Source organism: Eurypyga helias, unplaced genomic scaffold, assembly GCF_000690775.1.
Source record: "Eurypyga helias isolate BGI_N326 unplaced genomic scaffold, ASM69077v1 scaffold5255, whole genome shotgun sequence".
In the NCBI taxonomy this organism is placed as follows: Eukaryota; Metazoa; Chordata; class Aves; order Eurypygiformes; family Eurypygidae; genus Eurypyga; species Eurypyga helias.
Genome location: NW_010249367.1, coordinates 55,762 through 76,929, shown reverse-complemented (window position 1 = coordinate 76,929; position 21,168 = coordinate 55,762). Strand labels below are relative to the sequence as shown.

Sequence of the window (21,168 nt, the reverse complement as noted above, 5' to 3'; positions counted from 1 at the left end):
CCCCAAAACTCCGATCAGCATGGCAAAGGCGTGGAGCTGCAGTAAGAGCCCAGAGACACTGCAGCACTGCCCTGCAATGCCCACACTGGATGCATTCAGGGAAACGAGGGCTGTTGTGATTTCCCAAAGGATACCACATTACTGCCAAGGCTGCAGCTGAACACTGCCTCCATCAGCTGCTGCCACATCACAGAATCACAGAACAGTGTGGGTTGAAAGGGACCTTAAAGCCCACCCAGTCCCACCTCCTGCCATGGGCAGGGACACCTTCCACTAAACCAGGTTGCTCCAAGCCTCATCCAGCCTGGCCTTGGGCACTTCCAGGGATGGGGCATCCACAGCTTCTCTGGGCAACCTGTCCCAGTGCCTCCCCACCCTCTGCGGGCAGAATTTCTTCCTTACATCCAATCTAAATCTACCTTCTTTCAATTTAAACCCATTACCCCTTGTCCTGCCCAGATCTTTAACAGGCTTTCACCATGCACAGGCAGATCATGCAAATCCCGCTGTAGCCGCCTGCCAGCTCCACTCTGCTCAGCCCTGGGGACGACCCAGGGGCTGCCCCTCGTACTGTGCCAAGGCCAGGCACCACCCCCGTATGCAGAGGGCCCTCACCTCGCAGTGGTCACAGTGTTGGCCTGTCACTCCAGTCTTGCAGAAGCACTGGCCGGTTTGTGGATGGCACGACTCTGTCCCACAAGGCGAACAATTGCACTCTGCCAGGGAAAAATATACCCAGTTATATGCCAAGGAACCTGCTCAGCCACTCACCAACCTTATTCCTGACAGGGAATCCTACTTCTCTATCACAGTCACAACAACGACAGAGCCCCTCTCCTCTTGGATTTGCTCCTGCCAACAATTTATTCCCATGGCCCCTGCTCAAGGCAGACTCCCTTGTGTAAGCTGCAATTTGGATGCTCTTCCTCGGAGGGGGATGTGCAGTGCTGGGAGTGGGCTGTGAAAACCCACGCTCCCAAGGGAGTGCCAGCACTGCTGCTGCAGCAGCTGCTGGGGGCAAGACCGTTCCAGCCTGGTGTGGTTTGGCAGTTTGCATTCAGGGATGGATTGGAGGTTACGGAGCTGTGATGCTTTTTGGAGTTGTTTTGCTGACTTATTATCACCTTTGGAGGATGCCTGCAGTGCATGCAGCCGAGCGCGTGTCTCATCAGGGCAACACGCAGCCTGGCTAAGGTGCTAAACACAGTCAGTGTGCCCATCCCCCCGACTCACGTGTGCAGTTCTTGGCTGTCACCGCGTCCCCATAGTAGCCGGGGGTGCAGACCTCGCACCGTGGGCCGGCCGTGTGGTGCATGCACCCCGTGCAGGCGCCTGTCAGGGAGTCGCAGCTGCTGAACAGCATGTTGGGATCTGTGTTTCCGCTGCAGTCGCAGGGCTGGCACGAGCTGCCAATCACCAAGGGATTGCCGTAGTATCCTGGGGCACAGCTGGAGAAACACGGCAAGTTAAAACATAGCCAGGTATTGGGGGGGATCCCCACAGGTCATGCCCGCACCATGCTTGAGTCTTGTGCAATTAGAACAGAGCAAGCATCCAACACTTGCAACCTCTGCAACCCTCAGGGATCTCAAAGCACTTTGTGTTTTGCCTCATTAGACCCCAGAAAGGTGCCTTTATCACAGACTGCAAGTTGAGGCAAAGCACAGCTAAGTAATACACCCACAGTAATGCAATAAATCAGCAGTGGAGACAGCAATAGGGCATTTGCAGGCTGAAAAGGACTGAAGAAATCTTGCCAGAGTACAGCACATGGGGGCAGAGACAATCATTCCCTTCGCAGTCTCTACTAGGACAACTTTACTTCTACTACAGCAGTGGCTGCACGACACTTGGGTGTGCACAGCCTCAGAAACGTGGGTGCCATCGCCCTTACCGCTCACAGTTGGGTCCAGCGTAGCCGGGCTTGCAGAGGCACTGCATGCTGGAGCCCTTACGGACACAACCGACGGCAAAACTGAAATGACAAGAGGGGAACAGGAAGGGGCAGATCACGCAGAGCCCACCACTCAGTGTGGGCTGCTGTGGCCTTGGGTAAGGGGCCATGGACAAGGCTGGCACTGGGACCCCCGCCAGTGCCCTGATGTGGCACAGCGTGGTTCCCAGTGGTTAAACAGTGAGGCCACACAGACAATCCCATCCGAGGGTGCTTACTTGTTGGAGGCAACTGAAAGAGGGCATGGACATCCAACACACTGTAGAGGTTCTTCGGCAGAGTGGCTGCCCACATAGCCATCCTTGCATCGCTCACAGTGGTCTCCCTCTGTGTTATGCTGGCAGTTCTGCAAGGAAAAACCACGCTGTGGGCCCAGCACAGAGAGCAAGAAATGGTGGGTTGCACCAAGAATTCCTTTCTCTTTCCCAGAACTGTCTTTCACCCTATGCTGACCCTGAGTGGGACCAACCCTGAAATGGCATATGCAGCTAATGCTCCAATTCAGGCACGGTCCTGCTGCTCAGCCGAACATGGAGAGGTCTTTAATCACATGCTACAGACATTCTAACTCCCAAACATCGTGCTGCTTCGCTGTTTACTTACAAGGCATATCCCCGAGCCTGGCAAGCACTGATCTGAGTGGCCGTTGCAATGACATGGGATGCATTTTCCCAGAAAGAGCCCCTTGGTGTCCCTGTAGTAACCTGGAGCACATTCCTGAGGACAGAGGGAAAAACAGAGATCTGAAAAACAGCCCAATACATTCAGGCAAAGCAAAGAGACTAATTTAGTTTCCATGACAGAATTCCCACAGGGCTGTACTGATGGAGAAGGGATTAAAAGCAGCAATGAATCATAGAATAGAATCATAGAACGGTTTGGGTCGGAAGGGACCTTAAAGCTCATCCAGTTCCAACCCCCCTGCCATGGGCAGGGACACCTTCCACTAGACCAGGTTGCTCCAAGTAATGAAGAATTTGAAAAATGAAGATTTTTCAGTGCAGCTCCTTCCTGCTCCTCATTAACAGGAGATAATTGGCTAGGCAGACAGACCTATTCCAAGGTACTGCACGCAATTTATTCTGGTCTGCACCACCTGAATGGTTTCTCCATCACGTCTCACGCAAGAGGGCAGATGCAGCTAACACACCACTCCCAGCTACACTGAGTTGTGTGTGTGGGAGCCTGGGAGATGTTGTTCCTGCCTCTGGCCCAACCTAAGCTGTAATTTCAACTGAATCCCTCAGGGGTCTGTTTGGAAGCTGATCCTCTGGCATCGCTGCTTTGCACAAACATCCAGACCCCAGAGCTGCCACCTACACCAGGTACGAGGGATGGCTGAGACCCAAAATATGACTGTTTGAGCCCCCTCTGCCAGGAGCAGCCTGTCTGCTGTCACCCCTACCTGGCAGGAGTCCCCCTGGTAGTTAGCTGGGCAAAAGCACAGCTCCACGTTGCTGGCGCGGATGCCAGTAGCTGTATCTGTTGCCATCTCCAGGACCACGCGGCGCAGGGACACGGATGAAGAGAGCTGGGAGAAGAGGGCCCGGATCTGCAGCTGTTCCAGGTTTGCCAGCACCATCATGAGCTCTTCTCTGGACACAGGGTTGTGCGTCTCTGTGTGCCGGAAGTTACCCTGATGGGAGAAGACCTGATGTTACTGGCAGGAAGCACAGGCACCTTCACTTCCCTGCTGCTGGGATGCCTCCAGGTAAAACAGACCTGGATCTTCACAGCCAGTTCTGCTGCACTAGGCACCACCTAAAGTGCTGAGCTCAGAGCAGCTGTCCCTTCTATCTACACCTTGGTCTTGTCATTTCTACAGCATCCAAGCACTTCACTTGGTACGCGCTCGTGTGTGCAAACTCACCTCCACCAGCTGCAGCTGGCCCTCATGTACCTCCCCTGGGGACGGGTACGTGCCTTCCAGAAACATGATGCTCATCTGATTTCCCTGAGAAAAGCAAGGAAGGCGTCAGTCACCGCCTCATCCTCCTCATGCATTAGCAAGGGGGAGCACCAGGGAATTTATCGGGCTGCACCTTCAGGATCACATCCGGGCGTGACTCCATGGGGATGAAGACATCACCCCTCCGAGGGTTGGAGTGCAGCTCATAGCGCAGGTGTCCACCGTAGGAGGAAACCTAAGGGAGAGCCACGTTGCGTGTTGTGCTGCAAGGCTGCACCACTGAGACGGGGCAGCGCTGCCTGTGCCCAGGCGCAGCGCGAGCAGTGCCTGCGTGTCAGCGGGCACGTGCGTCGGCGGGTCAGGGATGCGTGTGACTGCTGGCCCAGACGCTGCTGTGACTTACGCGGTCCCCAAGGTAGGAGCTGGGTGCAACCCAGTAGAGGTCCTGGTAGGCATCCGGGAGGTTCTTGAGATCAGCGTGGAGGAGCTGCTCCCGCAGGCTCAGGGTCGTCGGCACTTCCAGGCGGTCGCTGCTCAACAAGAGCCACCCGTTCATGTCAACGAACTGTGGGGAAGAGCAACCGTGGGTCTTCTAGTGCAGCTACGGAAAGTATTTAGGTACTGATGTCCAGCAAAGCACGTCCCAGAGCAGCAGGAAGGATGGTAACAGGCTCACAACCTCACACGCATCCTGGTGAAGCCACTGGAAAGCCAGAGCACCAGCCCCACCTCCCGCCTGGCACAGTCCCCCCACACCACGACTTCCCACCCTGAGACCCCAGAGACCAGGAAAAGGGGATGAAAGTGGGAGATGGGCACAGGAAGACAAAGATAACCCTCCTCACAGTGCGTCTTCCAGAGGGGTAGGATTGACACAGGACAGAGACCCAAGGGCAGCAGGGAGCCGGGCTGATGGGAACACAACCGAACCGCAGGCTCTGGCAACCCCCAGCCCCTCTCACCTCAGCTCGGTGCTTCTCAGCACTGCGGCACCGATCGGTCGCGCCAAAGCAGAAGCACTTGGTGCAGCCCTTGGGGTTGCTGGCCTCCAAAGAAAATGTTCCCAGGCGGCACTGGTCACACCTCGGGCCCTCCACATTTTCCTGGAAGACAAACAAAGCTCAGCAGTGTCAGCAGCTTTTCCTGAGGCCTTAGTGGAGGAGAGGGACAGCTGTACGAGTGAGCCAAGCACAACGATGTGATGCTGAAAGACGATTATGCAGTCCCTGAACAGGTTTGCTTGCATACCACCCATCAAACATTAAATCCACCTGGAGAAAGCACTTGGGAGCCCTGCAAAGGGGCTGGAGCAGGCAGCTCAGCAGCAGTTGAGCTACTCTGCTGTCATGCAGGAGCAGAAGGCACAGCACTGACAGCTTTACCTGCAGCAGGTTCTGACACAGGGCTGGACCCAGGCTGCCCGTCTCCCCAGTGACAGCGCAAAGAGCAAGCCTTCACGGCCAGGAAAGATGGGGAGAAGGAGTCTTTCAGGGTGCTCTGAACCCATCACCATGTGGAGCGGGCTGGCTGCAGCACAGGTACACAGCCACACTCCTTCTCCAGCCCCGCTGCCTCCCGGCACAGCGGACACCCACAGCCAGAGCAGGAGCGTCAAGCCCAGGAGAAAGGCACCGCGTGAAGGCACAGAGGGACTGACCTTGCAGTGACACTGCCCCGTGACCGGGTCGCACACGCTCGCTGCAGTGCCAGCCTGGTGGCAGTCACACGGCCGGCAGTTGGGGTAGTGGTAGTAGCCAGGGGCACAGAGGTCACACTGTCGCCCGATGATGTTGGGCTTGCACCTGGGTGGGACGCAAGAGCCACAGCGTTAGAAACCTCTGCCTCGTGCTGCTGGGTGGGGAGCAGCCGGGCTGCACCCGTGCTGGCACTGACACAGCACTGATTGAATTTCCCCATCCTGCACATTTCCTCCCGACCTGTCCCATCGCTTCAGGGACCAGGGATGCTGCCAGAGATGGCCGGTGCAAGGACAGGGCTCCCTCACCTGCACTGCCCGCTGTCCACATCGCAGCCTGGCTCCGTCAGCTCCTGCACACCGGGCCGAGAGCAATTGCAGTCCTCGCAGCCGACAAGGGGATGGCAGCCAAAGGTCTGGGGCTCGCAGACAACACACTCTGGCTTCAGGGTGTGCGGAGGGCAAATGCACTGCCCTGTCACTTCGTCGCAGAGACGTGTGCCACAGTCGCAGGCTGGAAGGGGCAAAAAAGGGGCTGTGTTTGGGGGAGAAACAGTGAGGTAGCCCAAGGAGAGCATATGAGGCAATGGATGGGCAGCTGGGCTGTTGAAGTGGAGCAGGGATGGAAAATGCAGCCCTTTCCCTAATCAGCCTCAGCCCTGTAAGAAGCAAACCAGCAAGTGCTGGGAAAGCAGGGCAGGAGACGGGACAACTCACGCCTGCAGTTGGGAAAGCCCCAGTAGCCGGTGGCACAGCGGGAGCACTCTCGCCCGATGACGTTGGACTTGCAGGGACACTGCCCGCCAAAGGGCTCGCACTGGCTGCCTCGCGCCCCGGCCTCATGGCACCGGCAGGGCTGTGCCCCGTTGTTGTAGAAGAGGGAGAGCGAGATGGCAGAGTCACGGCAGAACCTCGACGATGTGCTGGGGCTGCAGGGGAAGGCAGGAGGAATCACCTTGCTGCACACCCCGACAACCTCCCCACCACCCCAAAATCCAACAGGATCTCATACAGCAATGGGTACTGAACTAGTGGGACAGAGCCTGTGATACTGAGATCCCCCAAATACCCACAGCTGGAATCCTGGGTTCGGTTTTGGGCCCCTCACTGCAAGAAAGACACCGTGGGCCTGGTTTTGGCTGGAGTGTGTCCAGAGAAGGAAATGGAGCTGGGGAAGGGTCTGGAGCACAACTCCAGTGAGGAGCAGCTGAGGGAGCTGGGGGTGTTCAGCCTGGAGAAGAGGAGGCTCAGGGGAGACCTGATCGCTCTCTACAACTCCCTGGAAGGAGGGTGCAGAGAATGGGGGGAGGTTGGTCTCTTCTCCCAAGCAACAGGAGGAAACGGCCTTAAATTGCGCCAGGGGAGGTTCAGATTGGATATTAGGGAAAATTTCTGCACTGACAGGGTTGTCAGGCATTGGAACAGGCTGTCCAAGGGAGTGGGGGAGTGACCATACCTGGGGGGATTTAAGAAGTGGCACTTATAGACATGGTTTAGGGGTGAACTTGGCAGTGCTGGGTTAACAGTTGGACTTCATAATCTTAAATGTCTTTTCCAGCCCAAAAGATTCTATGATTCCTCCCCTGACACACACCAAGGGAGTGGGGTTTTGCTCCCCGAGGAGTGTGCAGCCTGCAGACAGCAGAGCAGCCACCCAGAGCCAAAGGTCTCACTTGATGTAGAAGCTGTTGATGCCACAGCTGCTGATGAAGTCATAGGACTTGTCCAAGGGTTCCTCTTGCAGGTACTGAGAGGTGTAGCTGTCCTCAGGGACCACAAGGATGTAATCCTGCAAAGCAAGGCCACGATGGGTGAACCAGGCTCCTGAGCTGAGCCACACAGATGCTGTCCACAATGAGCTCACTCAAAATGTACCTTCAGCTTCTTATCAGCTCATCCCTTGCTGGGACAGAATACAACACATGAAGTACCTGAGTACTGGAAAGACCAGGGATCACCCCTCCATTGAGGTCTGTCCCTCAGGGTCCATCTAATGCTCCATGTGAGGGGTGGACCAAATTCACTGGAGTGAAAACCAGGCAGAATACCCCAAAAGGGCAGCCACTGGCTGTGCTTCAGCACAGAGGCAGGCAGTCACTGCTATCTCAAACTCCTAGACATGAAGGCACCTGGGTTCTAATTCTGTCTTTCAGCCATTTATCCTAATTTTGATCAATCAAGTCCTGCTGCCTGAGCACAAGAAGGGCTACCTGCTCCCAGGATGATAACTGCCTGGACAAACAATGCTCTGCAGGTACAAAATATTACTGGGGTAGGAATAAGTCTTATTCTGGATTATCACAAGCTACATATGCAAAGCAAAAGTTTCCACATCTGCTTTGCTTTGGTATTAAAATCACACAGTGAAGGATAACTGCCATATACAGACCCCGTCTCTGTGAATCCTGCCCTTAATCCTACACTGCTATGGTTGGAGACTGCAACTTTCTTGGATAGTTCAGGAAGTGAGTGATGGTGGGAAACATTGCTGTGGTCACACAGTGACAAAAATCCCCAACGACAAACTCCAGCCCTGCTGGAGCCACGTGGCTGGAGCCTGGTCCAGCATGTCCCATGATCTTCCCAGAGAGAGGCTCACCAGCCACAGCTGCTTGCCCTCTGGCACACGAACGACGACAGTCAGATCATTATCAGTAACATCCAGGATAATCTGATCCTCAGAAACTACCAGGCTCCGGCACCCATAGCCATGTGGGCAGAAAGCAGCACTGGTCTGACCTGAAAAGAGAAAAAACCTACTGGTCCCATGTTTCCCTTGCAGTCCCCATCACACCCTCCCGGTTTGGAACAGATGAGTCCTTCTTACTTCATCTTTGCACTCCTCAGTGAACCCACAGTTATTCTCTGGCACCAAAAACTTTCCAAAGTTTCCACCTACGAGGAGCTTTCCTCAGCTCTCCACTCGTCTCACCTTGCCAGATGCGCCCACCGTTGATTAACACTTCCACGGGGAAGGTGGGGTGGTTGGGCTGGTAGTAGTGTAGGATGAAAGCGTAGCGTCCCAGGGTCTGGATCCGACTGTTAAATGCAACAGCAGCCTGGCCCAAAACAGGAGAACAAAGAGACAAAACCCCAAAACTGATGCCTGCACTCACAGCTGGAATGTTTTTTATTATTGCATAAATTTGTGCTCTTATTGCACAACTGTCAGGTCCTGAGACTTTTGCTGAATTGCCCCCTCATGCCTCCACACTCCCCCCCCAATAGTGCCACCTGCAAAGCTTTTCCTGGGAGCCCAGGGAACCAAGCAGGGTTGGATGGAGCTAAGACAGGAGAGTCCACGGGAACTACAGGTTCAGGCACAAGTTTAAAGCCCAAACCAAATGCTGAAAATGCAATTGCTAAATTGCTAATTGCTAAAGCTACTCAATAGAGAAGGAAAACTTCTCCCTACCCCACGGGTGCAGCAAACCAGCCCAACCCACACTCATGCCACTACCTGCGGTGGCTGCAGGAGGATGAGCTCTGCAGCAGGGTCCACAGCCGTGGGAGGCCGAGGTGCAGGCTCCACTGGGACCCCAGCTAGAGCCACATGAACAGCCTGAGCCAGGGGGATGTCAGGAGCAATGGGCAGAGCCTGGCCCCCCTCCAAAATAATTGACTGAGAAAGCTTCAGGAACCTTGAGGGAACACAGGAGCTGCTGCAAAAGAAGGAGAAAATGGGATGTAAAGATCTCTGACCAGGAAAGACAGAGGCTAATGGGGAGCAGAAGCACACCCTGTAACAACCGTGGAGTAAGCAATTGCTTTTGGAAACAGCCACATTCATGCTAAAACCCTGAGGGACCCAAGACACTTACCTGTTGGATGAGAACGTGCCATGGACGCTGATGCAATGCACCTTCGGCTCAATGAACTCCATGGTGAACTGTGCAGCAGGGATGAGGTACACTTTGTGCTGCCATATCAGAGAGAGATGCTCGGTTACACGGCAGCCACTGACAGCCCACAGCAGTTTTTGTGCCCACCAGCTGACCACACTGAGCACCTCCTTATCAGACACTTCAGCTAATGCACAGCAGGTCACACCTCTGTTTACTGCCCCTTCTTCCTTGTCACAAGCCCTAAGGCATTTAGGAGCTTCAGATATTTATGGGATTCTTCTATCCTTGGCTAAGCAACTGGCCTTCAAGGTAAAAACAGGAAGAGGCACTGCCACACTGCTGCAAAGCTCCCTCTGCAAAGAGCAGCTTCTCCCAAATGCCTGTCCCATGATCTGCTTCAAGACACACCACTGACTGCATTCTCCACCTTGGACTCCTCCGGACATAGAGCAGTTCTAGTATCCAGCCTAAAGAGCACTAGAAAACCCTTCTACAGGCTAGGTACCGCTCCTGCCTCTCCTGGCAACCCACCCTTGCCAGTAGCCTTACCAGGAAGAAGTCAGCCAGATCAGATGTGAAGCGAATGGTGGCCTCTGAGGTCAGCTCAAAAGTTGCCATGCGGCTCTGGGAATCTACAGCAATCCCTCGACAAAGGAAACTGTAAGAGAAACACCGATTTTTGAAGGCAGCCTTGAGCAGGGTCACAACCCATCTCTTGTCTTGCCAGCTGTATGTCCTGAAGGTATTTATACAAAGTCTCTGTAAATCTTTTGATGTCTTTTCTGGCAGGCCATAAGAGTGAAGTTTCCCAAGGACAGCCCAGACATTTGTTTCCTATCTGAAGTCAGACACTTTTACAGCAAGGGACAGGGTTTGACCTGCACCAACAGCTTCAACAAACCTGCCCAGAGGTCATTCCCTAAATCAGGAACCCTACCAACGCACCCAGCTGTAAAGGGGAGCAGCAGGTTGTCTCCTGGCAGAGGCATTAGAGGACTGTGTTGGCACAGGTAGTGTGCCAGGGATGCCATGTATTCCTCAGGGATGGACAGTCACTAAAATCTGTGACCAGCTGGAATGAGTTTACACATGTCAGAGGACTGAACCCTTTCTCCACTGCAGAGCTGACCATACCTGTAGGCACAGGGGTAGAAGATGAATGTGCCCTGCTGCATGGCTAAGTGTGGCGAGCTCACAGCAATGCCCACCGTCTGCAAGGCGTTGGTGTTGGCGTACTCCACCACCAGCACGTACTTCCCCGGCTGGGCAACAGGAAGGGAGAGCTGGACTTCCACCTGAGAGACAGAGGGAACACTGAGCAGGAGTCTCCTGTCACACAGTGAGTGTGTACGTGATGCCTGTGCTGCAAACCAGCCCCTGCAGCTGAGGGGACAACAGGAACTCTTAGCACATACCGAGCCCTTTACACGTGAGACACCGCTTTTGTGTGCCTTCAACAACAGGGCATGCAAACACACATCTGCAAGAGTGAGGGGGGCAACAGTGGGGTGTACGTGGGTGAAAAGCCACTTTGGTAACCTGCCCGGGTGTATGTAAAGCACTGGACGGCGGGAGCTGGGGGATGAGCGCCCCAGCGCCCAGGCGAGGGATGAAACCCACGTGTCACTCACATCACTGCCGCTGCACGTCGCCATCCGGGGATGGGAGGGGGTGAGCTGCGCTGCGGGACACGCTCTGGGTAACCGGTTGTCCAGCCTGCACACCGCGTCCACCCCTGACGCAGCAGGGAAGCCATCCACGGACAGGTACTTATACAAGAGGCAGCTAAAAACATTGCAGAAACAAATTGCAAAGCATGGTTATTACATCACGATTGTAAGGGCCAAGAGCACCCACAAAGCCTGATCCCAGCAAGGTTTGCAAAAGGCTTTGGTGCAACTCGAAGGCTCCACTGCCTAAAGGAACGTCTCCAGTTAGTGTGGAGCAAGAGACTGCAGATTACAGGACCCAAGGTGGCAGTAACGACAAAGAGCTGCTCCCCCTTGCAATGTGCTTTAGCCTGGGGACCCCACTGCTATAGTGGGGGGGACAACTGGTGTCCAGAGCCTGACCAGCCTTCCTGCCAAGGACAGAGAGGTCCTGGGCAGAGCAAACTGATGCACTGAGATGCTCTAAGCACTACCAGACTCTGCCCATTCATTTTCAATAGTCCAGCACGACCTAACTCATTCTGGCCATTTTCCAGGGCTGTTGACTGACATGGAACCTGGCACTGAGAACCCAGCCCAGCAGAGGAGAGGGCTATGGTCCTACTGAGTGAGCTGACCCTCCCATGGCCACGAGAGCACATAGGCTGTCTGTGCCATGGATGAGGACACCTATGCGTTGGCTTTTTGGGACAGCGCAGGTTCAACAGGCTTTATGAACCATGGCAAAGTGCTCCACGAAGCAGTTTTATTGCTTCCAGACCCTCACAGAGTGTGGATCGTATATATTTCTTAACCCCAGTCCAAGAGGAGCCAAGTAGGTCCTGCACAGCACAAAGATGTGGAGATCCTTACTTCTGTGTGGCTTGTTCTGGGGCTGGCTGGTAGGTACACGGCTCTGTGACCTTCAGCTGCAGGATTGGAGCTTCATAGTACGAGCTGGGTAGCAAAACCAGATAATCCTAGGATGAGAGATGGGAGAGTTGGTTATGTTTGGGACACTTGCCCCAGGGAGCTGCTGAAGCCCCCCCTGTGATGGACAGAGCACGGGGTCTGGTCCTTACCAGCAACACGCCCTCTGCTTCAACAACCAGAGACCAGGTGTTGGGGTTGAGTACGAAGGGCTCCCCAAAGCTGTTCTGGGGGACGGTGACAAAGGCTGGCTCCGTGCTGGGAGCAAAGACAATCTGCTTGGTCTGCTCTGTACCTAAAGCGAGAGGGATGAGAGGCTGTGAAGGAACTGGGATGGAAAACCTGGGGCTGCAAATAGGAGGCTACACTCTGGGAAGCAGCTCTGTAGTGCAGCAGGGAGTCCCAGGCTCCTGCTCTCTCATCGCTGCTGTAGCAGATGCACCACAGTCCCACACTGTCACAGACATCCACTCTGAATCTGCTCAGTAGCTTAATGGGAGAAAAAACCATAAATCACTGCAATCCTTAATGCTAATCCAGAGTGCTCAGTGTGCTCTGCATCCCCGGACTGCAAAGCATGGAGTGTTGCATGCCAAGGAGTGTTTTACCACCTAGAGAGGGAAGGAACTCATCTGTGAAAAATGTATTCTGAGACAGACAAAAAGAATTGCCCAGATATGTTCTTCCTTGGGGGTATTCTGACCACAGCTCCACAGGCGAGCTACCTGTCTTCTGGCAAACTCTCAGACCCCCAGGCTGTGCTCCTGTCTGTCTTGCCAGCCACAGACTGCACCTGAGGATTTAGACATTAGTTTTAAACTGGCAGAACAGAACAGGTTTAAGGCCTGATCCAGCTGCTGTCGAACAGCTCCACGGCTCAGCTGACACGGTCCATAACCTTTGAATTCATTACCTTTGGATGCAATGACAGTACAGCACCTAGAAGCAAACTGCCTGCCTGCTTAGCAGCCTCAGGAGCGTTGTGAAGAGCATGGGTGAGAGGAATTCACGGAGTATGGCTGCACGGCGAGCGGATGAGATGAAGAAGGAAGCAGGGAATGCGGCACACTGACTATCCTCGTGTGGTACGTGCACATCAAGGCATAATACAGAGGGCCAGAAGCTAAAGCATGGGATTGTGCTAGTGCTGAAATGGGTCAGCCCCTTCCCACGTGTGCTAGCTCTGTGACATGCCTGGCGTCAGCTGAGGCTGAGCCCTCGCTTTCCCAGATGGGAAGCAGAGGTGAGGATGCAAGGAATGAATAGATTTCCCTGGACAGGTAATGGGGCAGACTTCTTGCCAAGCTGAAGTTTCACATCCCTTTGAGATGATCCACAACAAACCCAGATGGCTTCTGGAGGTGGGGTGGGAGAAACCAGTCTGCAAATCATATACTCGGAAAAGGCTTCCCTTCTTGCAAGCTGCATCTTCCAACTCATCTTCTTTCCAGGCTGCTTGTCCTTTACCAAGTGGACCCCATTCCACCTGGGCAGAACATGGCTCAGCATTTCTGGAGCCAATCTGGCCTATGAAGGAAGCTGCCCTCCCGGATCCCAGGGCTGGTGCATCAGCCTGGCAGTGTGCCCTCAGCACTAGAAAATCAAACGTTGCTTCTGAGCAGGGAGGGACGCACATGATAAGGCAAACTAGCTCTGCTGCTGAATAGGACAGATTAAATACTTCCTGACTTTTGGTGGGATCCTAGAGTGTGAGCATGGCTCACGCTTCTCTTGTCTTTCTGCTGCATAATAGGACTGCCCATAAAAATAACCAGCTGTTTTTCCCCTCAAAAAAAAAAATAAAAAGAAGAAAAAGTAGTACGTTGGCATTTCAAACCTTGCATATCGCATCAAAGGCAAAACACCACCTCTGTCAACTGAAGACAGGGGAGAACCTCACACACTAGTATAATTAGGCAGCTGGTGTTGACAGCCTCATGCTGTGTATGTACGGTCTGGAGGAAGAGCTTCAGCGGGACGATGTGGCTGTAGCATCAGTAGGGGTAATACCAATCCGCCAGCCGCTCACTAGGGCACGTGCAGTCTCGCTTGTATTGACTCCCAGGGTATCTGTTGTCCAGGTCTCCAGGCTTTGGGTCAGCCATCGTTTGGTGGCTCTTCTTCTCCAGCAGTTCATGGCTTGATAAGACATTGCACCAGAGTGCGAAGCCTGTATAATGTGCAATTCCACACCACTTCCAACCCCCACACCACGCGTGAAGCCAGCAGCCCAGTTTGGGAGAAGCTCAAGGCAAGGGCAGGACTGCCACATTCTGGCACCTGTGAAATAAAACCATGTCCAGCTCCAAAGCTTGTATCCAGTTCCCAGTACTTGGCCCATTACGGTTTTGTGGAAACTTAGCTCATTTCTGCCTGGGGCACTGGGGTGATCTTGTCCCATGCTGGAAGGGTTCTATGGAATCGTACATTAGCCTTATCTCACGGCAGCCTGGCTGGTAAGAGCCCTCAGTGTGCAGCCTCAGGACTGGGGGTCAGCTTGCTGCTGCTTTGTTAAATACAGGGGGCTGCAAACGCAATTGGAAGGGCACGAGTAATGGGTAAAGCCATACAGAAGTGTCTTCTCAAAATGATGATGCAGAAGGTTGCCTGGGATGGGGAGGAGGTGGCGATGGTGCAGGGGAGCAGAGCAGTCTGGGATCCTTACCTCTCCTTCGTGGCTGATAAGCTGTAATTTTGCCATACACAGTGGCCCCTCCTGAATTAATATACCTCAGGATGACATGGAACAGATAGAGCTCTGCCTCCTTCACGTCTACAGTGACTCTGATTTTATTCTGCAAAAAGCAAAAGAGCAGACGGGGCACACGTCACTGGGGAGCCAGCTCCTGGCCGCTCACCCGCTCTGCGGGAGAGCCTTACCCGCCTGCCTACCTGCCTGCCTGCCTGCCTCTCTTCCCCCTCCCTCGACATCCCGTGGCACGGCCACCTGAGACGGGCACACTTGGGACGGGCACACCTGGGACGGGAGAAGGGGCAGAGGAGCAGCGTCACAGCGTGGGATGCTCTGAGTTAGTCTAGAAGTGAAAAATGCACTTACAGTTGCCACAAACATTAAACTTTCCTTCCTCAACGACCGAGACCCTCCCTTCCACACTGGCGGGCCCCCGGCTGACGTAGCGGAAGACGAGGCGGAAGAGGTCGGGGGAAGTCACATTGAGAGTCACCACTACCTTGGGCTGGTGGGAGAGAGAAAGGGGAGAGAAGCAGAGCACACCTTCAATTACCTCCACCGCCAAGAGCTACCAGCCCAAGCGCAGCCGCTCGGCTCACTGCTCCCCAAGCAACATGCCACAGCGCAAGGAGACAAGCACGCCAGCCCTACACAGTCACGGCACGGGTGCCTCGTGACACCATCCCTTTCGGGGCCAGCCACCTGCCTGCGGGAAGCGGGGGGAAAGGCTCTGAAAGATGCTCTGGCACAGGGGGATGGTTGGGTTCTCCTGGGGCGCATGCCACGCCAGAGGAAAGGTTTTCAGAAGTCCTTGCTTTTGTTAACGGCATGTTGCTTCTGGACTCCGTGTGCCACGAGCAGGCAGCGGGTACCAAACGCTGAAGCGCTTGCCCTTGTGCGTACAGATGGCTACTGAGAAGGCTGCCAACGGAGCCGGTGCCTCGTCCCCAGGAACCCGCAATGCTAAGGACTAGTGGTGCTAAGGGAATGTGCCACTCATGGCATCAGCCCTCTGCCCACCTGAACTTTCCGGGAAGACCCCAGTTAAGCAGAGGCTTAAGTCCCACGCATTTCCAAGAGATCTAAGTGCCTGCCTAAGTACCCTCCAGCCTACAGGGCAAAGGGCAAAGTCTCTGCCCAGGGAGACTCCGAATCAGGGCTCTGAGTTCCCTGAAGCCCCAGTTACACAAATCTTCCCACTGGAGAGCAAACTAGAAGGATCTGGCAGAGAGGACACTACAGGTGGGACTTGCCAGCAGAAAGCCATGTGCTAGCCCTTCTGTCAAGGCCTGCTTCTATCTCACATGCCAACACTGGATGCAAAACAAAAGCCAGGAGCTTGAGCATGAGCTCCATCCTTAACCTTTGAGGCTGGGAGCCTACAGGAGTGAGTTGCTTAGCTCCTACCTACAAATTCAATAGGAAATGGCTAACACATTTGACTCCTGTTATTTTACCTAAGCATGAAAAAGTGAAGAAAACTGAAAGTACACAGAATAAAGAACATCTTACATGGGACAAGACTGTCAGAGAATTGCTGCCCTGCACCACATCCCCAAACACACACACACAGAGGCTACAGTTCTGCAGGGGCCATGCAGAAGAATCCACCGAGGAGAAAAAAGGGTCAACAGATGAAACAGCTTCATATCTAGGGCTTAGGCAACTCCACGTTAGTGTAAACCATCATTACAGCAAACTAGCTAACAACAACAGCAGAGGCAGAATAGTAACAAGAGGTCCAAGCTGAACAGGGCAGCTAAGGAGGAGCTAATTTATTTTTGGAAAAGGGAGGGAAGGTTATGCAGAGAGCTGCAGGAAAGAGCAGAGTCGGATAAAGAGCTGCAAGGAAACCCAGAGACAGTGTTTATAGACATCCCTGTAAGTAATCACCAAGCTACCATCTTTGTCTAACCGGATTAGGATGTCAGGGGATTCCTAATTTAGGATCTTTCCCCTCATCAGTCTGTGCCGTCCCCAGCACTACAGGAAGTACCTGTGCAAACAGGCTATATATACACTGTGCTGTTTATGTTGGCCAACCTGGGACTTTGGGGGTTTGAGAAGCACTCGGGGTGAAAGATGTGTGCCAAAAGCACATCAGTCCTCCCCAGGCCACATCCTCCCGTGGGGGAGCCGGGCTGGGATGGAGGCACCAGGCGTACCTGGATGGAGGACATCTGTGCGTATCCTCGCCAGCTGAAGCCCTCGAACTCCAAGGGGTTGTAGCCGAACCGCACAGCCCGCCCGGCCAGTGTGGTGCCTTCCTCCAGCTCGAATTTCAAGTGGTGAAGGTCAGGGAAGTAATGGTCACGTGCGGGTCTGGGGAAGAGAGGGAGCACCGTTACCTGCCGGGCTACCTGGAGGGTCAAGGCAAGAGGACTCCCCCTCCCAGTGGGCACGTGGCTGATGTGGCAGCAGCCTGGACAACGCGGTCCCCATCCCTATGGTGGCCAAGAACACCATTCCCAAGGGAGTGAGAAGGTGGCACAGCACCCCGAGATGCATCTCCCACCAGCAGCTTACTGGGTGCAGGTGGCTCCGCGGGTGCTCTGCCGGCAGCGACAGGCTCCACTCCGCTCCTCGCAGGATGGCCCCAGGGACCCGCCAACGTCACACCGGCAGCCTGCGGACAGGAAGTGCCTGTTTACATTCCCGCCACACTAACGAGCTCCCAGTCACTCATCACAGGCATGCCCCAGCAGACGAAGGGGCTGGGGCCGCTATTTTTATTCCATTGTATCCATTTTCATATTGGCCCCGGCCCCACTTGGATCAGCTCCTCTTCCACCTCAGCACCAAGCTATTTCCAGACGGCTGCGGGAGGAACAAGGTCTGCAAACCCTCATGGCTGGGTGCCGCAGCCCTGCCGCCAACAGCAGCCTTGCTCCCTCTTCCCACCCCTGCCAGGACCATGTGGGCTGGCTGAGAGCATCCGGATCTCATCTCTCCCTACTTCCCATGGGCATGATGGAGAGCAGTCAAACCCACGTGTCCATGCTCACCTGCTCCCAACAAGAGGAAAGGGTAGAGCTGCAAGGACATAGCCAGTGGTTAGAACACAATTTTCTGGTACCCGAGGGGCACCTTTCCTGATTTTTCATTGTCCAACGGTAGCAAAAGCATGAACTCGCGTCTCTGGATCCCCAGGCAAGACCCAGACTCTGCTCTGGGCCATGGTATGATTGAAAGCAAGAGGTGGGACATCTCCTGGCCCTTCCCTCCAAGGTCAACAGTCAGTTGGCATACACGGAGCCACTTGTGGCCCCCCTCCTTCACCCGACACATCACAACGGGGGCTCACCTTGGCAGCCAAAGTAATTTGCATTCTCCATATTGAAGTAGCCGTCTTTGCACGTCGAGCAGAACTGGCCGCAGATGTTCGGTTTGCAGAAACACTGCCCATCGCCCTAGGAGAGAGCAGGCACGGAAGCTCATCACTTCCTGTCGTTCGGCACGGTGAAGCCGTTTCTCAGTTATTTGGGTCCCAGTCTGACACACTGGAAAAGCATTTTGAGTTTCATGCTCTACACTGCTTCCTGCGCGTGGGTGGGCCAGATAAGTTAAATTACCCAACAATGCAGGCAAACAAAAATCCAGGCATCTGGGCCAGACCCAGAAATATTTAGGTGCCTAATTTATGACAGGTCTTAATCCTATGTTCTCATGCAAGCCCAGATTGTGGTGTAACCTTTGAAAGCTCAGCATCAGGCCAGGCCTCTCCAGCAGCTGCTGGGAGAGATGGAGCTGAGACACTCCCAACCCAGCACGCACGTGGAATTGGAGAAAACCCACCTGCTGGCACTCTGCGATTCCGCTGAGGGTGCCCTTGGTATCACACTTGCAGCCTGCAGAGAGGGAGATGAACAAGAAAGCCAGGAGATCAGTCAGACCCTGAGAAGCAGCCTGATGGGAGACAGTACCCACCACTCCAGAGGACACCAGCTGGGATAAGAGGAGCTGGGAACTGGTCAGGTACGGGGTAGGGCTGCATAAGGGCTCTCTTTTCTTTCTGGACAGTTACTGCTGAGGATACAACTACCAAAGACATTTGCCTTTTCTGTACATTTGGCCATAAAAATGAAGTGTGCAAAGCCTGCAGGGAGGGCTGAGAATGACACAACTCATTGCACGAGCCCTGCGTTTCATCCCAAGCAAAAAGCTCCAGGCTCCAGTCTTTCCCCTCTTCAAGTGGGGGTTACCCAGACCACTCCAGCCTTGATAGGTGACTTCAGGGTGAAGAAAGAAGGAAGGGTATTGCTTCCATCCAGCAGTGATGGTCCCCACTGGCTTGGGTTTGGGTCTTGCACCACTACAGCACGGAGGGGACTTTTTGGGGCTGTACAAATGCCGTTCCCTTACTCGTGCAGCCGTACGGGTTCTCTGGAGTCAGGTTCCAGTATAAGGGTTTGCATCTGTCACAAGCTGGGCCTTCAACGTACGCCCGACACGCGCAGGAGCCCTGGGGAAAGGGAGGGAAGAGCAGGTGAGACTTTGTGGCATGGTGACAGAACGCAGTGTCTGCTACTCTGGTGTGGGCAGTGACTGTTTTCAGGCTGTGCTTAAGGACTTGGCCCAAAGGGAGTAAACGAGGATCACACACAAAAATGACCTGCAGGGCTTGGTGGGTTCACTTGATACTTACTGGGGCCAGTGAGGGATCTGCAGTCACCAACCCTGCTGGGTTACAGGAGCCCACTGGAAAAGAGAGATGCAAAGAGGGAGTTATAGAAGGAGCTCACCCCAGCAGTTCCTAAAGGGAGTTATTTCTTCCCTTGCAAAAGCTCTTGGGGGATGATAAGCCCATTCCAACCTAAACTATTCTATGGTTTACCAGCACTGCTATGTCCCAAGACACTGGAGTCCCCCCCGACCCTGTCAGGGAGGAGAAGTGGCTACCTTCACAGTGTGGAAATCCATAGGCGCCCGGCACGCAGCTCTCGCAGCGCAATCCCGTCACTCCGGGCCGGCAGCTGCACTGCCCCGTCTCCTGGTCGCAGGTGCTGTGCAGAGAGCCCTCCTGGGAGCACTGACAAGCTGGAAAAGAGGGGACAGCAATTGCTGGAGCTGCAGGGCACAGGGACTCCGGCATTCAAGGTTCCCACCAGCAACCTCTTTTGTCTGCCTGACCTTCGCTCCCATCAAAGCAGCCAGAAACGTGGGTTATAAATAATAAACACACTCATTATTTGCTTTTGGTTGAATACATCCCATTTTTTAACAAAAACAATAGAAGCTGCAATGTTTATAACACCTATTCACACACATTGATGTGTATTTTGGGAGAGGGGGAGAAGTTTTGGTCAAGGAAAAGGGCAATGTGTGATCTCATTCTCAAAAGGGTGACGGACCAGACCCCACAAAAGCCCATTTGCACCCAAACACCCAAGAGCACCGTTTGGCCATCAGGGTCTGCCCGAGGACACTGTGTGGGCAGCAGGCCAACAACACAGCCATGGCTGAGGGCAAGGGCAGGGCAATGGCTCTGCGGCTTCCTGCACGACCTGCCTCCTGCGCACGCATGGAGAGATCCTGCTGCCTACCCCCGAAAGGTCAGTGAGCTGCCAGGGAGCTGCTCATGCCATCCTTGTCCAGCCAGCACTTCTCAAATCCCTGCCAAAAGGGGTGTTTTAAGCTGACACCCCCAGACCGGCTAACAGTAAAACATTATTCATAAACCAACAGATTAAAAAAAGAAATAAAATCAGTTTCTCCTCTTCTTTCCTTGCTGCGACTGCTCTACAGCTCTGCAATTTGGACGCTGCTTCATGAGACCAAAAAAAAAAGAAGAGTGACTACTGAACTCCTGTGAGACCATTCCATCTAGGCTTCCAGCCTCTTCAAAGGCATATTGCCGGCATCAGCATTTGCGCAGCGCTCTGCCAGCTGGCTGCGGCTCAGGCGTCTACATTTCATATGGTGCAAGAGGGTGATGATGCTCTTTTGTTCCTTCAGGGAAACTGTATCACAGATTATTTTTTAATGAGCAGTAAATTCTTGCTGGGAGACATCAGAGTACATCTGGCTTCCATCCGGGCTGCCGGCAGGGAGGGAGATGGGGACACTCTGCTCAGAGCTGGGGAGGGCTGTTCGGGGTATTTGGAGCCACAGGCACCTGCCGCAGGCACTGCTCAGCTCTGCTCCAGGAGTGATGCAGTGCCCAGCGAAGCGGATGCAAAGCTCTCACCATGCCAGCAGACACCTTGGATTTGAGGCTGACGTGAAACACCAAATCCTGATCCCCATTGTTCACACTGTTGTACAAACCTACTCTTGCTGGTTTCAGCACACTTGCTTCTCCTGTGCATTGGCATAAACCAACGTGGATTAAGCCCTGAAGACCTGGCTGTGTCGTGTGAGCCACAACTGAGCATCTCACGGCACCAGGCTGCAATCTGGACATAGAATCACAGAATGCTTTGGCCTGGAAAGGACCTCAAAGATCATCTAGTTCCAATCCCCTGCCATGGGCAGGGACACCTTCCACTAGACC

At 54.1% G+C, this 21,168-nt stretch overlaps 1 protein-coding gene across 1 annotated transcript in view; it reads right to left on the bottom strand.

Annotated features, from left to right (window-relative positions):
* Positions 1-615: 615 nt before the first annotated feature.
* The window catches only part of LAMA5 (laminin, alpha 5), a gene marked incomplete at both ends in the record, with an annotated part of 72,080 nt that continues 51,527 nt past the window's right edge, over positions 616-21,168 (bottom strand). The window contains 31 exons of the mRNA XM_010151322.1: positions 616-716; positions 1,234-1,448; positions 1,895-1,975; positions 2,173-2,300; positions 2,558-2,671; positions 3,360-3,590; positions 3,825-3,908; positions 3,997-4,098; positions 4,267-4,428; positions 4,826-4,966; positions 5,521-5,665; positions 5,869-6,073; positions 6,277-6,488; positions 7,233-7,348; positions 8,159-8,298; positions 8,492-8,618; positions 9,020-9,221; positions 9,381-9,478; positions 9,954-10,062; positions 10,539-10,699; positions 11,036-11,189; positions 11,927-12,033; positions 12,136-12,278; positions 15,042-15,180; positions 16,841-16,997; positions 17,202-17,301; positions 17,980-18,085; positions 18,471-18,523; positions 19,038-19,137; positions 19,321-19,373; positions 19,575-19,712. Coding sequence (XP_010149624.1) covers positions 616-716; positions 1,234-1,448; positions 1,895-1,975; positions 2,173-2,300; positions 2,558-2,671; positions 3,360-3,590; positions 3,825-3,908; positions 3,997-4,098; positions 4,267-4,428; positions 4,826-4,966; positions 5,521-5,665; positions 5,869-6,073; positions 6,277-6,488; positions 7,233-7,348; positions 8,159-8,298; positions 8,492-8,618; positions 9,020-9,221; positions 9,381-9,478; positions 9,954-10,062; positions 10,539-10,699; positions 11,036-11,189; positions 11,927-12,033; positions 12,136-12,278; positions 15,042-15,180; positions 16,841-16,997; positions 17,202-17,301; positions 17,980-18,085; positions 18,471-18,523; positions 19,038-19,137; positions 19,321-19,373; positions 19,575-19,712 — 4,124 coding nt within the window. The remainder of the gene's footprint in view (positions 717-1,233; positions 1,449-1,894; positions 1,976-2,172; positions 2,301-2,557; positions 2,672-3,359; positions 3,591-3,824; positions 3,909-3,996; positions 4,099-4,266; positions 4,429-4,825; positions 4,967-5,520; positions 5,666-5,868; positions 6,074-6,276; positions 6,489-7,232; positions 7,349-8,158; positions 8,299-8,491; positions 8,619-9,019; positions 9,222-9,380; positions 9,479-9,953; positions 10,063-10,538; positions 10,700-11,035; positions 11,190-11,926; positions 12,034-12,135; positions 12,279-15,041; positions 15,181-16,840; positions 16,998-17,201; positions 17,302-17,979; positions 18,086-18,470; positions 18,524-19,037; positions 19,138-19,320; positions 19,374-19,574; positions 19,713-21,168) is intronic.